Consider the following 13,074-nt stretch of genomic DNA (forward strand, 5'->3'; position numbering starts at 1 on the left):
GAACATGTGGACTTTTAAAAAACATGCCCATCTTGTATGCCTGTGGAAAATGAATACAACTAATTTTGATAAAGCAATCTGGTAAATGTCTTTACTTTGATAGATTTTTATCAAAAGTATGAATACAATACTATAAAAAGTAATGTTTTTGACAATATTTCCTCTTGCTGTGGTAAATTTGAATATATATTTACTTTCTCTTGAAATTTTGATTTGTTTAGTTAGTTGCTTATTGTTTCCTTAAGATAATACCTAATTCATATACATCCTAGAACTACATGTATAGAACCACATGTATAGTTTTTAAGGTGGGATTATAAATAAAACTTCTCTTGTGACTAGAAAGGAAAGGAAAAACAGGGTTTTAAAGTTTAAATATCAACCAACCGAAGTTGAATCAACCAACTGAAGTTAATAAAGCTCTCAGCACAAAGAAAGACCTGACTTATTTTTTCTTCTATGTCGAAGTACCCCTTGGATCTCCAGATGGCATCTTTTGAGCTTTGTTAAAAACAGAGGATCTTCAAGAGTACCTAAAAATAGTAAAAAGATGTATTCTCATTACAGGTTATCTAATAAACACACAGGACATGGTACCCTTCAGATTTATTCTAAAGAAAGGAAATTTTTTACATGCACGAAAGAAAATCCAAAAGGAGCAAGTTTTTTCTGTAACATTTTCATGGAAATCCCAATGGATCTCACAGGAGACATGTGAAAGCACAAACAAGAATACATATTACCATGTGCTTTTCTCTCAAGGTATTTTGTTTTGTTTTGTTTTGTTTTGTTTCCAAAAGGGGGACTCTTCTTCATGTGGCATTTTTTTTTTCCCCTTAAATGGAAAACATTCTTTCAAGGGACTTCTGAAAACAGAAAGCATGGTCAATAAACAAAAGGTTCAAAGATTTTCATGAAGTGGTTGGAAAATAAGTGATCTGTGACATATATTAAAAGACTTCCAACAACTCTGACCACATAAAAAAATAAAACAACAAATCTACAATAGGTACAAATTATATACATTTATTTTTTAATAATTTTAAATAACACTCTTGTATAAATTCTTTCATATATTCAAATCATACACAAATTTAGAAATGCTTCATGAAGCCTAGTACAGCATATGTATGAGACATGTTTTTAAAATTTGTGTTAGAATTTTAGTGACATAAATACAAGTTTAATGTTTCAGAAACATCCCCAATTGCTCGGGCTGAAATTTAACGCATTACAGAGTGCTTGTGCCTAGCATTAAAACTTAGCTTGAAACCACTTAGTTCTCGGACTAACGGAGACCTGAAGCCCTGGGCTCACGTCCTAGGGCTGCTGTCACAGTTACTGCGTGTGCGTGAGTAATAAGAAAGGTTCCCAGTTGCCTTTGAAAAAGCATCATCCAACACTGACATTTTGATGATCCATAACCTTTTTAGTCCATTTGAGATTATCTGACTTGTTCAGATGAATCAGTGTGTTCTTCCTGCTTCTCCCCTTAGTTGCCATAGTCACTGGCTCGGGGTTGAAGAGAAAATCCGCATTAACTTTCCATTAGTCCCCTGTACACACCAAGCTCATGATAGCTCCCAAACTCCTATCAAGACGATCATAACGGGCCAAAGGTTCTCCATGGATGAGGCCAGAGAGGGTTTTCTTGCTCTAACAGGTTACATTGGGTTGCATTTTACTTCTCTGAACATTTTGTCAGAGATCCTTCCTTGAGATGTGTAAATTCAACTCCTTCCCACATACCTCAAAATAGAAGAACCAGGGAATGTTCATTATGAGTGGTGTTATGTTCACCATGTATCCTACAAAAAATACAGGACCAAGGTGAATGATCGAATGACCCAGTCCAAATTGAGGCTGTCAGGAGGAAGTCCTGTTAATTTAACTCTCCGGCTCCAAAACAGCACAAGAAGGACTAAATGTCCTGAGGGCACTCAGCTGACCAAAATGAACTAGTGGGTCAGTGAGTATTGCTTTAATGGTCAATTTTCCTGGGAATATTGGGGCTAGAGAGTAGTCATAAAATTTGGCGCTTCTACAAACCCTCTCCCCCAAATTTCTCTCCTCCCATTACATGTCTGCTCTGTTCTCCACTCTTAAAATTCAGGTATCCCTAAGAGTAACACATTAAGTCCATAGGACCTTAATATAAATGAGGTTTAGTTTTTATTACCGTTTTTCTCTATAACTGGAGAAATTCCATTAGTAAGAGACCTCTGGGAGCTAGAGGGTAGAGGGAGGGAGGGGTAAGTCAGGGAGAATGGACATACTTAACAACACTACCTAGGGTACCTCACTGTCAGAAATGCAGAAGGGCTTACTAAAACGAATTATTGAAAATAAAAGTATCACTTAATAACAGTGTCTGTCATTCATCAATAAGATTCACACTAGTCTTATCTTATTTGAAAATAAATACATTTCTAATCCTTAGACAAAAATTCTTCCAGTATTAGTCTTTCTAAAGGATTTATGGGATCCTGGTGCTGAACGCCATAGTTCACGCGGATCATGCCTTCAGAGGAATGAATACTGCGCAATGCATTCCAGACTAGTTTCCTAGTCTGGTTTTGGTGGTAGATCACTCCATATTGAATTATATTTTAGAACAAAATTATTTCCACCCGCAGAAGTAGGGGACACTAAAGAATATTACTTAAAACAGATTTTAAGGCCTTAATTTTTTTCCATTGGGAAAAATTAAGAACAAGACCTAGGAGCTGTTCATAAGTCTTTAAAGGTAAACATTCTTTGTCATTGAATTTTTGCAATACCTTTTACGGTATGTGTCAAGGAATCTCTTCATGGCCAGAATCTGGACTATTTGACATTGGCTCTTAGACCCCAACAAACTCCTTCTTTCTCCATTGGTTTAACTTCTGTTTCACAAACGTTTTTTCTCACCATCCTCACTCCCTGGCTGTGGGGGTGGGGATCTGGGAGAAAGGCAGGTATGTCACTTTACTCAACTCCTTGGAATTGTGCGTTGCACAAGTCTCACACGCACGTGTGGCAGCTGCTGAGGAAATCAGGTTTTCTTTCCCCACTTGGAAGGATTAGCTCACTTTAATGAAGCACAAACTGGTATTTTTATTCTCTTATCATCAATACTGGCTTCAGAGAGTAATTCCCCTGTGTTCTTTCCACAGAGTCTTTCATGGCTGTATGGCCCTGGATGGTACCTGGTACTTACAAAAATTAGAAACATTCACAGACGGGACTCTTCCTCCCAGCCTTCCTGTAACCACGGCTAGGCCATTTCTGCACCAGCATATAGCTGAAAGAACATGTGCTTCAGAGTTAGGAGTCCTGACTCCAAGCCTAATAATGATGCACTGTGTAGCCCTGAACGGACATTTGACCTCACTGATAAAATGGAGACAACAGTTACGTCCTCAGGGGCCTATAGTGAGGAATAAAGGACACACATATGGAAAGATGTATTGCAAACTGCAAAGGGCTATAGAAACATTAACTAATTTTAATATAACGTAACATAATGTAATCTCTACTTTCATGAGCAATGGCCAAAGATTCAGAGCACCTCAGGTTACTAGAAATAGATTATCTGCCTGTATGCTCCCCAGAGCATCATCTCCAAACCCTGAGAACAACTACAGAGGCAAGACCAAATTCCAGGTTTTCCTCTGGGGAAGTCAGGCAAAGTTACCCACTTGGATTTCCTAGGTCCAGTCTTTGCTCTTTTCTAACCACTTCACAGTTTGCTCTTCCTCCTAGTAAATATCTATATTTGACTTCTGGCTGCTTTTCCTGGCTTGCTTAATCCACAGTCTGTCAATATCACAATCAGATGAGAGAATGGTAGAGATGGCCTCTAGGAAAAAAACTGCATTGAAAAAGCAAGGACTAATTATACCCACTCAGCTACAGAGCTGCCCTGTAACCAGACAAGAAGACAGGAGAACTGTAGCACTGCAGAGGGATGGTACACACCTCATGGCATGTGAGTAATGGGCTATGTTCAAATGTAGGAGGTATTTTGAGGGGATGGAGAAATATAAATATTTCATAGGCATGATATTTCACAGGGGATCCCAAGTGATATGATGGCTTTTCTTTTGGAACTAAAATATTTCTAATTCCTTTGGAAGACTATTTTTACATTTAAAAAAAAAGCATTTTTAATGAGAATATGTTCTGCATTAATCTATGTAAAATATATAGAGTGGCTAGTGTCTAATTAGATGAGCAGTTTGGAGAGTGCAGCCTGTGTCCCAGCTGAACAATGCCTGACTTCAAAATCTATTGCTTGAATCTATACTAAGTCAAAGAACATGTAACTACTTTTAGATTGAAAAAGGGAAAGAAAAATTAGAAACATTCATCCTCTTATAAATTTCAACAGTGTCCAAAGAGGGACTAAAAATGACTGATGCTCACCAGAGTCCCAGCTCTAGCAGTATTGCCATCTATTTTACAGTATTTTAACCCCATATTTTCTTTTTACAACACCATCGACTGCTGTACAAATAAATTCTAGATGATAAAATATGACATGATTTTTTTTTACAAATAGATACAAATACAATGTTGACCAGATATGCTACATTAATTATATACACCCTATTTCTCTAGAGGCATTTTAGACAATTTATCATTTACACAGAGACCCTCAGGAGGACCACCAGCTTCCTGCCCCCAGAGGTTGCCTTCCTCTCTCTACTATTAGAAGCTTATCCTGTGCTTTACTCCTATCGTTGAGCAAGAATTCTGGAAGGAAAAAGTCAAACCGTCCTCAAGATCTTCTTGGGACTTTTCTGCCCCAATCCTAGAGATAATCGAGATCGTTCATTGTGATACAGCCCAAACATCAGCGTTTCCTCAGTGATGTCTTTTAGTAAAATGAACATCATCCCTGACCGTCCTTTTAAAAAAATACGCTTCAGGAACGGAGATGAAGTCTTCTGGAAGTCCTTTCCCCCTCCTCACCCATCGTCCCGCTTCCGCTGGTTTGCTGAACACTTCCCCAGGAGTCTGCTTGGAGGTCAAAGTGGATTTGGGCCACACTATACAGTTCAGCCTTTCTACACTCCCGTGTGATTTGGTACAAAAATATACTTTACTTCAAGTCCTTATTGACAGTGACTGCTCGGATCTTCATGGGAAAACTAAGAGTAATAGGTTAAGTACGTTACAGATTTGTACCTGAATCAGATGCACTCTATGCCTTTGCTTTCTCATCTCGGCCACTCTAGCCGGGCTTTGTCTGGCCCAGGGGCTGATGCTGTCCCAGTGAGCACTGTGGTCCGACCCCTGGGGAGAACAGCTCCAGCTCCTCAGGCTTTATAGTTATGGATCGGTGTCGTCAGGGTCAGCTGCCCATTGGGAGCCACTTCATTGCCGTCGTCTTCCAACAATCCTGACACATCTGCATTGGGAATGCTGTCATGGTAGCTGCTGAAACTGATGTTGTCTTCTTTCAGCTCGATGGTCCAAAAGGGGGCATTGAGCTTCCGGTTTTGGTACTCCCGGTACATATACACAGCCCCCACAAATCCCATCAGCAGCACCACCACAATGATGATGACTGTCAAAATGATGATGTTAAACTGGGTCCATGATACATCAGCTAAAGCTGACGTGCTGTTTTCAGCAGAGCTTACTGAAAAGATAGTCTGCAGGGTTGTAGGGGTAAAGGTACTATTTATAACAGGGGTGGACACGGATGTGGTCAAAGAGGCATTGGAAACCAAAATGGTAGAACCTTCAGGTGTTGGAACAATAACTTCTGAAAATAAAAACAGAGAATGAAATGTAAAAGACAAAATATCTAGTTATAAGAAACAATAAAAGAAATACACATGGGAGTGGAAATTGATATGGGATGTTGACATGATACTCTGCTTTAAGGTAATGCAAGTTAAAAATGACTTTCAGAGAACTACAGGGAAAAGAATCAGGGTCTAGAAAGCTAGATTATTACATCTATGGCTGTTGTCCAAAATGTACAATGTCTGTATTAAAATCTTTGGGAAAATTCTAATGTTGGAGTTTTCTATCCTTCTTTACTCTTGAATAGATTCCTGAAAAGGCAGTAAATATGTCACTAGTGACTTCTAAATCATTTGATTAAAAGTGACAGGGATAGATGACACTCATCTGAACTAAAATAAGTTCATCATTTCTGATGGCATTTCATAAAGGGGAAACTTTCTTCAAAGGAGGCAAAAACAAAATACGAAAAATTGTATCTCTAGCTACTTCTGAAAAACACAATGTAAGTGTCCAAAGTTGACATCGGCCAAGAAAGAAAACAGCCTTCCTTTAATTGCAAGTGTAGAGATTCTTCCTTTATGTAGATTATAGCTATTTTATAACTAAACTACTACACCTTGTACTCTTATTTATTTATTTGCTTACTTATTTTGCACATATTTTTAAAACTTGCATATATGTACTGTTCATTGTTTCTAAGAACAGTTGAGAGCTTATACTTTGTACTTCTAATGCAGCATAGCTCAGTGGAGATACCAAAAGCTTTGGAATCAAGTAGAACTGTGTGCCAATAAAAAAGTGAACCTTTTTAAAACTGAGGTTCCTCATCTATAAAATGGGAATAAAGAGATCTACTTTGCAGAGTTCTTGGGAAGGATTAAATGAGGTAATGTACTATATAACATTGTCACATTTAGTGTTTATGGTGCTTGGCACGTAGAAGGTACTCAATAAAACGATCACTATTATCGTTACAATTCATCGCCACAGTCAGCCACATCAATCTGTCCTAAAAAGGGGCATGTTTTACATTTCCCAATGATTAATAAGAAAAATCACCACAGTCGTGTCAGCTAAGTATGCACAAGGTATGCCTCTAGGGGGAGAGAGAATTGAGTGACAGGACCTCCAGGCCAGTGATGGGTCCAATTTGAGTTTTTCAGCCTTGATCACAACAGAATCAGATATAAAGAAAACGGCAGAAGGATAACACTTGCCACAGACCAAACGTCTATCAGCCCACTATTCAGTGTCTGTTAGAATTTCAAAGAGTGGTTCGTAGCATGGTCTGATCTCTTCGTGACCTAATAAAGCCTGACTATCCCTAACTCATCCTGAATTTCTAATCATTAATTTTCATCTAAACCTTTACTGAACTTCCCTGTAACACATTTTCCCAGATAAATAAGTTTTTCTTTTAAAAATTAAAAAGAACATTTTTACTATTTCCTCCATCACACATGGGAAAACTCAGGCCCAAAGTTAGGAAAGAAGCCAGAATAAATGCTCTGTTTCTCAGCTGGAACTTTTAACCAGACTGTAGGTTCCTGCTAACAAAGACCTTTGATGATCACTGGAAGTGATGAGAATACAGGAAGGAAAGGATAAAAGAAATGATAGGACTTTGAAATTATTAAAATAAAAATAGATGAAGAGAAAATGTGAGAACAGTGCAACGACTATGTCTTGGTCCTCAAATTTCTGCAGTCGACTCTGGAGTATCAGGAGAGCAGTGTGAATAGAAGAAAATCTCTTTAGGCAAATATCTATCAAAATCTATTTCCAGAAAACTTCACTGGTGGGATTGGAAACTTTTACAAAGCTAAAAGCAGCTGTCTTGAAATTTTCACTGCTACATTTAGGTATGAAATTTACAACCTTAGGTGAAGTTTTACCTTTCTTGGTGCAATTTCCATCGTGGTCTCGAACATAACCTTCTAGGCAGCTCTCACACCAAAACCCAGTGGTGTTATGGAGGCAGCCGATGCACTCGCCATTCTCGGGCTTACAAATCTTGGGAGTTTTCATTGGGTCCACGTGGCCATGACATTGACATTCCATACAGATGCTGTCAGAATTGTAATAGCCATTTTCACATTCATTGCAGTTCTGGCCTGTGTAACCATCTTTACACTGGACACACTGAGGTTCCAGTTCACCCAATTCTAAAAGAGAGAGAGAACACCGAAATAATTTAGTACGATTTCAAGCTGCAACTGAAAATGCAGAACTACTACTAGTCCCCCGCAAACGGTTTACAAAGCCTTCCTACTATCTCCTCTCAAACTTAAGAAACATACAGAATTCAAACCAACGACTTACACCTTGTTTATTAATTGCCCAGTTTGTTGTAAGAGTGACAGGGCCACCCAGAAAACCTACTTAGGTAGAGAACAAAAGAAGTATGCTTGTATAAGGAAACTGAGTAATTGTGACGAATACGCACTCATCATTTTTTTATTCCTTCCTTTTTAGTCATGTCAGATGGAATAAAACACAGCTTTAACAAAAACTTCCTCCCCCCTCCCTCATGTCTCATCTCACATCCGTATTTGGATTTGGTTGCAAATTCCTAGAAAGGAAAACCTTTGCTGTTCTTATAGCTTCTTTTCACCCACAGCATCTAGAACATACACCTCCTGATAGTTCACTCACTGATTCTTCCCTCTAAAAATGAAGATTCGGGGAAAGGCCTTACTTATGACACAGCTGCCTGTAGATGTCACTGCTGAACAAGGGCAGTGAAGACATTCTCTTGTGGCATTAGGACTCTGATAAAACCCTTCTTTGCATTCTTCACAGTGATCCCCTTGGCTGTTATCCTGGCAATTTAGACAAGCACCTAAAAGAAGCAAATTATTTTACAAAGTTCAAGATTTACTCTGAAAGCACGGTAATTTTAAATAAATCATACCTGCAGCCAAAAAACCTTAAGAGTTAACCAAAAAAAAATTATCCAACAGAGATGGCAGAGTTCAGTTTCTACCTCATCTTATTTCTACACTAAACAGGCCGATCAGCTCTGTGTCCCCCACTATATTGTAAACTCTTTAGGGAACAGTAGGTACATGACTGGAGTCACAATAAGCCCTTGTTGACTGATTGACTATATACTGAAAGCAGACCATCTATTTGCAAAGAAAAAATAAAAACAACCTAAAGATCTATTAGAAGAAGGATGGATACACTGTGTTATTTTCATAGTTGGGATACTGTAGTTAAATAAGTGAACTAGACCTACATGTGTGAACACACATAAATCTTAAAAATTACATTGGTTGAAACAAATTGCAGAATGATACATGCAGAAGGAAAGTACTTATTTATTTTGAGAAAGTTGATTGAAGTAAAAATTTTATAAAACCACACTAAACAATACTAAGCAAATGGATACATAACACACTAAGCAGATGGACACATACATATGTAGGAGAAACTAAATATGGACTGAGAGGGTCTAGGTAAGTTTTATGCTCTGCTTGTCTCTGTGGAGAGAGGGAGAAAAACAAGAGTGGGAAAGAAAACAGAGAGGAAGGACTCCAACTTTATTTGAAGTTTTCTATTTTAAATATATAACTGTATACACATATGTATAAATATTAAGTGAAATACCAAAATGTTAATACTTACTAATTGGATAGATGGGTATTTGTTATTTTTTTCCATACGGTTTTATATTTAAAAATTCAAAATAAAAATGAAAATAATCAATAAAATGAAAAAGAAGGATGTAAGCAAAAGTTGCATGTTTTTAATAATGCTGCTTTGGTACCCTATTAGTAAGGATATTCTACAGGCACTGAAGTAGCATAATGTCTGAAAAGAGGAAATTAAAACATGTAATGTAATTTATATTCCCTCGTTAGGGGACCACAGAGAGTCAAAAGGACACTCAGAAATACTACTACAGAAATAAGTGAGCAAACTCTACACAGAAATCCAGGAAGACAATGAAATTTTTACATGAAAAGTTAAATACAGTCCAATGCTAAAACTACTCATAAAAAGTTTTATTTGATTTCTTTTCCTTACTAGTGAAATATTTACCAAAAAAAAAAAAAAAAAAATGGGGAGAGAGGAGAGTGTGGAATAAAATGGTCTGACAACTGGAACAAGGTTTGAAAAACCAAAAGAATGAAAATTATTAACATACAGTCAAATCTCAGTTCTTAAGTGTTACAGCAAAATTCCTTGAAACTTCATGAACTTATTCAGAAAGACATCTTCAAAAGTTTATTATATGAACACTCAACTTTGAATTAAATCAAATTTGCATGTAAATAAAACTTTTAATCATACAATTTTTAAGGCCTGACAGTGTTAACAGTATTTTTCATATATGTAACAATACATAGTAATAAATACTTCTGGTACTAATTTCTTCCCAGATCTTCTTCTATTCTTACCCCTCTTTATGTATCTTTGTAACAGTAGAAAGAGCTGAAAGACACATACTAAGAAACTGTAGATTTTGGCTCTAAAAATAAAATAATATTAAATGTCAAATTGTTCTGCAGGTTGGAAAAGTCAAAACTTGCATTTTGTATGAAATCTGTCTACCTGCTGTCCCGCTATTAAAAACATCCAATGGAAATAATTTTCAAGAAAAAAATTCTGATGGAGTCTTAAACTTTACTATAAAAATACCTCAAAAAGTGAATAGTTCTGAAACAGAATATGGATGTTTGGGGAAAGATGAATTATAATAGCATGCCATTTGCAATGTGAAAACAAAAGGTCATGTTGCTATTCTTAATACAAATTGGTAAATATATATATGCTTTTAATATCTTGCTCCTACAATGCTACAGGACCTACATACTTACTATTCTGGGGGCTCTTTACTCTTCTAGAAAAGACCCACAAGCCTTTGTCTTTGTGTTTATCACAATATAATTTCACTCTCTTAAACCATTTATATTAGAATAGTTTAGATTTTTTTCCAGAAGAATTTCTTACTTCTATTTGTTTTATGCCATAACCCGCAACGAGAAGTCAATAAGGAAAAAGTAACTCTGCATGGTAAATACGTTAACTCAAAAGTAAAGGAGAAAGCAAGTATAACAATAAAACTTATTGGTTCTTAAAAACTCATCACTCTACATTGCTTTAAAAATAGCATGCACCTCGGCTCTCGTGTATGACCTACAGAGCATGCGCCACAAGACCCTGCCCCACCTCACTGCCATCACTAATAAACACCATGCACAGTCAAAAAATAAATAAATAAATAAAAATTTTTAAAAAATAGTATGCATGTGAAACACAGCTATAGAGAAAGAAAATTAATAAATTAAAGACAGACCAGAGATAAATACACCAGAATGCTAACAACAGTTGTGAGGGGCAACAGTCCTTTAAGTGTTTTTTCCCCTCTAATTTTTAAATTGTCTTGGGTATGCACTGAACACTTTTATTTTTACTATATTAATTTTTTTCTGATTACAAAACTAACACATTGTAAAATGTATCACATGCATATTGTAAAATATTTCAAGAACTCAAGCCATTTTAAAACATTTCATGTAGAAAATTGAAGATTGATTTTTACAATAAAAGTAAAGTAAAATCCACATACAGTAGGAACAAATAATATGAATTTGGTTTTCTAATCGCTTACAATTAGGCAACAAGCATAAGAAAAATGATTTGACACTTAACATCGGATCTGAGTTCTACCTTCAACTGAAACTCTTACCAGCTATATGACCTTCATCAAATAGCTTATCTGAATTTCACTTTTTAAATCTGTCAAATGGGACAGTAATTTCTTGGCTAATGATTTAATGTAATGTAAATATTTCAGAGGATGAAAGACTATTGCACAGAATATAATGTTTTCTCTTTATGCTTCAAATTCCTCATCTATAAATTAAGAAAGCTGGACTAGATGAGATCTAAGTTCCCTTTAAAATAAAAAATTTAAACATCTTTCTTTAATGACAAATGATGTATAAAAATTAGCTGAAGTTTAACTTTATTCATTATGCTCTGCCTGGAATCTCCCAAACATACTGCCTTAAAATTCACATTTTCTTTTCTGAAAGATGGCCAAAGGAGCAAATCCAAAAAAAAAAAAGTGTTTCCTGAAGATGATCTCATGCTTCTTGGCTAAGCATCAAAAAAATCTGGTGGGGGTAACCAAGAAAATAACTGGTCAAAGAAAAGAATGTAGGGTTCCTTTCTTACCAAATTCAGTGACAAAGCTTTAAAAACATAAATCACCACCTGTAAAAAGCCTTTTCCTTATTTATTTTGCTATTTCTAGTTCACGTATAAACCTGTCAGAAATACAGCAAGGCACTTTGTTGTAAAAAGAAATGCCTAATCTTCTCTACAGAACAGAAGGCAAACGTTAACCTGTTAAGCAGAAAGAAGGCCAGGCTGAGCGAACAAGGGAGAGGGCGGCAGGAGAGAAGATCAGAGAGAATGGCAGGGACTGAACAAATGTAGTCATGGAGGGAAGTCTGAAATTTATTCCAGGAGGGATGGGAAGTCTTTAGAGGGTTGGAGCACTGGAATGGCATGATCCAGTTTTGCATTTTTAAAAGATCAGTCTGGTTGTGATGTGGAGACTGGACTGTGGTTGGCGGGGAGGGGTCAGAGGATGAGAGGACAAGAGAGAAGGCAGAATGTTCAGATGAGAGGGTGTCAAAGTAGCTCAGCGAGATGACAGCTGCTTAGACACGGATGATAGCAATGAAGGTCACGGTGAATGTCAGGCTGACAGAACTTGCTGATGGACTGGATGTCTGCAGTAAGGAAAGGAAAAGAATCAAACAAGACTCCTGTGCTGCCAGCCACCAAAATGAACAGGCTTAGCTTATATGGCAAAATAAAGAGTTGTTTGGGATGTGTTAGGGTTATGATGCCAATTAAAGCTTTCGTGTGAAGATGTTGAGTGCACTGTTAGGTCTTTGAGTATAGAGATCAAGAGAGAAATGTAAATCTGGTCATCAGCACATTTGTAGATGGCATTTAAATTAAATCCAGGGGACTGAATGAGATCACTTAGGGAGAGTATAAATGCGGAAAACAAACGGTCAAGACAGACAAACCTCTGAGGCACTACAGTGTGTTGGTTGAAAAGAGGAAGGTCTAGCAGAGCTGACTAAGGAGGAAAGAAAAAAATGCACACACAAAAAAGTGTGATATCTTAAAGTGAAGAAAGTCACAGAGGAGTGAAGAGAGGTCAACTCAGTCAAGCTGCTGAGGTCAAGGTCCTCACCATGGGACACTATGAATACACGAAGGCGCCTCAGTTTCTTAAGAAGAAGTACGCTATGTGAACATAAACTTTTAGCTTAAAAATAACAGTCACCCCACTTGCAT

The 13,074-nt window shown here is 37.0% G+C and overlaps 1 protein-coding gene across 1 annotated transcript in view; it reads right to left on the reverse strand.

Moving 5' to 3' along the window:
- Positions 1 to 1,005: 1,005 nt before the first annotated feature.
- The window catches only part of MEGF9 (multiple EGF like domains 9), a 74,961-nt gene continuing 62,892 nt past the window's right edge, over positions 1,006 to 13,074 (reverse strand). The window contains exons 4-6 of the mRNA XM_074362117.1: positions 8,441 to 8,584; positions 7,638 to 7,907; positions 1,006 to 5,755 (exon numbers count right to left, since the gene is read on the reverse strand). Coding sequence (XP_074218218.1) covers positions 5,304 to 5,755; positions 7,638 to 7,907; positions 8,441 to 8,584 — 866 coding nt within the window. The 3' untranslated portion in view covers positions 1,006 to 5,303. The remainder of the gene's footprint in view (positions 5,756 to 7,637; positions 7,908 to 8,440; positions 8,585 to 13,074) is intronic.

Source organism: Camelus bactrianus, chromosome 4 (assembly GCF_048773025.1).
Source record: "Camelus bactrianus isolate YW-2024 breed Bactrian camel chromosome 4, ASM4877302v1, whole genome shotgun sequence".
Lineage (NCBI taxonomy): Eukaryota > Metazoa > Chordata > Mammalia > Artiodactyla > Camelidae > Camelus > Camelus bactrianus.